This window comes from Lycium ferocissimum, chromosome 4, assembly GCF_029784015.1.
Source record: "Lycium ferocissimum isolate CSIRO_LF1 chromosome 4, AGI_CSIRO_Lferr_CH_V1, whole genome shotgun sequence".
Classification (NCBI taxonomy): Eukaryota; Viridiplantae; Streptophyta; class Magnoliopsida; order Solanales; family Solanaceae; genus Lycium; species Lycium ferocissimum.
This window is the reverse complement of record NC_081345.1, coordinates 25,009,954-25,012,751: the sequence shown is the minus strand read 5'-3', so window position 1 is coordinate 25,012,751 and position 2,798 is coordinate 25,009,954. Positions and strand designations below refer to the sequence as shown.

The window sequence follows — 2,798 nt, the reverse complement described above, 5'->3', positions numbered from 1 at the left end:
AAATATAATACATGAATTAATCTCTCAAATAAAAAAGAAAAGAAGAAAGTGGAGGAGCTCGAATATGAAATGTGATGTAAATGATGAATGAGAACCAATGGATTTCATACATCTTGAAAATAAATTTAAAGTTTCTTGAATCCTTTTAACCAAAAAGTCTTTGACATGTCATTGATGTAATTAAAGAGTAAGAGCAATGCAACTATTAAAGAGAAATTTGACATTTTAACCAATTTCTCTCCGCAAGGGGCTTCATTCTCGACAAAGAATCTCGACAAATAACCTCACCCTTTGGCATTCTAGAGGGCCAATCCTTTTGATGTGAAAGTGATTTCTTTAGAAGTGAATGTTGACTCATTAGACATCATTGATTACTTGGAAAATGACAGCACTAGATTTTCTCTCATCATCTTTAATTATATTTCTTATTTATTTAATTTGGGAAATCCACTGGTCAAACACATTCATTTCATAAAAGCAAAGTGCAGCGGGTTGTACAACACCAAATTATTGGCACTGCTATAACTGTAAAACAACACAATCCAAACACTAATTTTGAACTAAGCTTTGCAGGGTGACAATGGTGAACCACAAAGACATTTATTTCCAGCAAAAGAATTAGCTCCAAACTTTGTCGGTGGAAGTTGACCACACAAATGATTACTACTCAAATTCAACTTTTGTAGTCCAGAAATTGCCTTTGGAACTTTCCCATAAATCATATTCCTTGACAAATCCAAATCCTTCAGTGTCTCAACAATCCTTAATTTCTCCAAATCAAACTTCAATTTATTCCCAGAAGCATAAAATCCCACCAAGAAATCAGTCTTGTTCAACAATCCAATTGGACTTCCACTAATCTCGTTATCCGAAAGATCAATATAGTCATAAAAATAAGTTGTCTTTGGCTTCCAATTATCCAATTTAATCTTGATCCCACATTTTGCTAGCTTCAAAGAGTATATAATCGGAGAAGTAGTGACCCAACTTGGAATTGTACCTAAGTGGAAATTATTGTATGACAGATCAAGAGACTCAATGCCTTTTACAAACAATGTTGGAAATGGGTCCACAAGAAGATTATGGGATAAATCAAGATTGAATATTTTGGTAAGATTTGCAAAGGATTTTGGTACAGTTCCTGAGAATTTGTTAGAAGAAAGATCTAATGTGTCTAGAGCACGGAATTTTCCAAGAAAATCTGGGATTTGACCGCTTAAATAATTGTGTCCTAGCTCAAGGTAACGTAGTTGTGGAGCTAGAGCTGCAATACTAGTTGGAATATTTCCAGTAAATTTGTTGTAAGAAAGTGTCAAGATTATGAGCTCAGGAATGGAATTGAAGAAGTTTGGTATTGATCCACTGAGTTGATTTTTCTCTAAACTCAGATAAGTTAAGTTCTTGAGATTGCTTAATGTCTTTGGTATAGTGCCAGTGAGAATATTGTTACCGAGTTTGAGCTGAGTCAACTGAGTTAACTGACCGATAGAACTCGGTATCGGGCCAGTTAACCGGTTACCCATGAAACTCAGAGCACCAAGTTGGGTCAAGTTACCAATGCTTTCGGGTATACGACCCGAGAACATGTTGTTTTCGATGTAAACAAATTGAATTTCAGGTAGAGTAAGGAGAAAATTCGGTGTACCCTTTAAGTTCTTAAGATTCGTAAAATAAATACCGTTTAGCTTTTTTAGTTTAGAGAGAGATGACGAGATGGTACCAGATAAGATTTCATTTTTTTCGGGTCGTCCGGAGAGTGATAACTCTGTGACCCGATTTTCTACCCGACAAGATACACCCGACCACGTACAACAGTCAGTACTTGCTTTCCAGGATGCTAGCATACCCGATGGGTCAGATGTGATACCCGACTTGAATGCTAACAACCCGCTCTTATCGTCCACGTGGCATTTTGCTGCAAGGGATGTGAGGCACTGCAGGGTGAGGATAGAGAGGAAAAAGAAGAGAGGGACCGGAAATTGAGAGAAAGATAGCATTGTGAATTTGCAGTTGTAGTTGTGCTTGTGCTTGCTCAAAGTTGGAAGTCTTTATAGGGTGGAAGTTGGATATTGGGTCCCAATCTTTAAAATATCTTATGAAGATAGAAATTTCCATCTAACTTTGTTACACAATATGACATGCTTGAAATGTGTGTAAGTTTTGACTTCTTCCACGTTCAAAGTTATATAAACTTATAAAGTACTCGTCGTCGTGGTAGAAGCATTATTATATTGTTCTAATCTTGATGAGGGAAAAATACGTATATAAATTAAATTGTTATTCAATTTTTAATATTAATATTTTTATGTTTTATTTGCAGGAAATGCCATAATAATAAATAAATTCAAGAGATCAAAATGAAGAAGAAAGAAAAGCAAGAAACGAGAAAAGGAATTGCTGCAAAGATGAAATCAATTGTACAAACTTTTCCTTGGTGTGGGACCCATCAAACTAAAACAAACATACAATCGTAAAAGAAAAGAAGGCCACTACACATTTCCATGTTCATGCCACTTTAAAAGCAACAAGTGGACTGACTTATAAGTTGCTTATAAGACAAATGCAAGTTGCAATATTCAACTTGTCAAATATAGAGTCCGTTTGGATTGGTTCATAAGTTGCTTATAAGCTGTTTTTAACTTTTTTGGATGTTTGACTGGTCAGTTTAAAGCCATTTTGTGCTTAAAATAAGCTCAAAAAATTAATTGGGCCTGTTTGGCTTAGCTTATAAGCTGAAAATTGCTTATAAGCCAAAAAAAATAAGTTGGGCTACCCTAACTTTTTTTTTTTTTTTTTGC

The 2,798-nt window shown here is 35.1% G+C and overlaps 1 protein-coding gene across 1 annotated transcript; it reads right to left on the bottom strand.

The window, feature by feature from the left end:
* Positions 1 to 451: 451 nt before the first annotated feature.
* On the bottom strand, positions 452 to 2,035 carry LOC132051931 (leucine-rich repeat protein FLOR 1-like). The gene has a single exon (XM_059443204.1). It carries the CDS (start codon positions 1,995 to 1,997, stop codon positions 561 to 563), a length of 1,437 nt encoding a protein of 478 aa, XP_059299187.1. The 5' UTR covers positions 1,998 to 2,035; the 3' UTR covers positions 452 to 560.
* Positions 2,036 to 2,798: the final 763 nt, after the last annotated feature.

Excerpts from the sequence above, each read along its gene's own strand:
- LOC132051931 (XM_059443204.1), bottom strand. The coding sequence starts at position 1,997 with ATGCTATCTTTCTCTCAATTTCCGGTCCCTCTCTTCTTTTTCCTCTCT.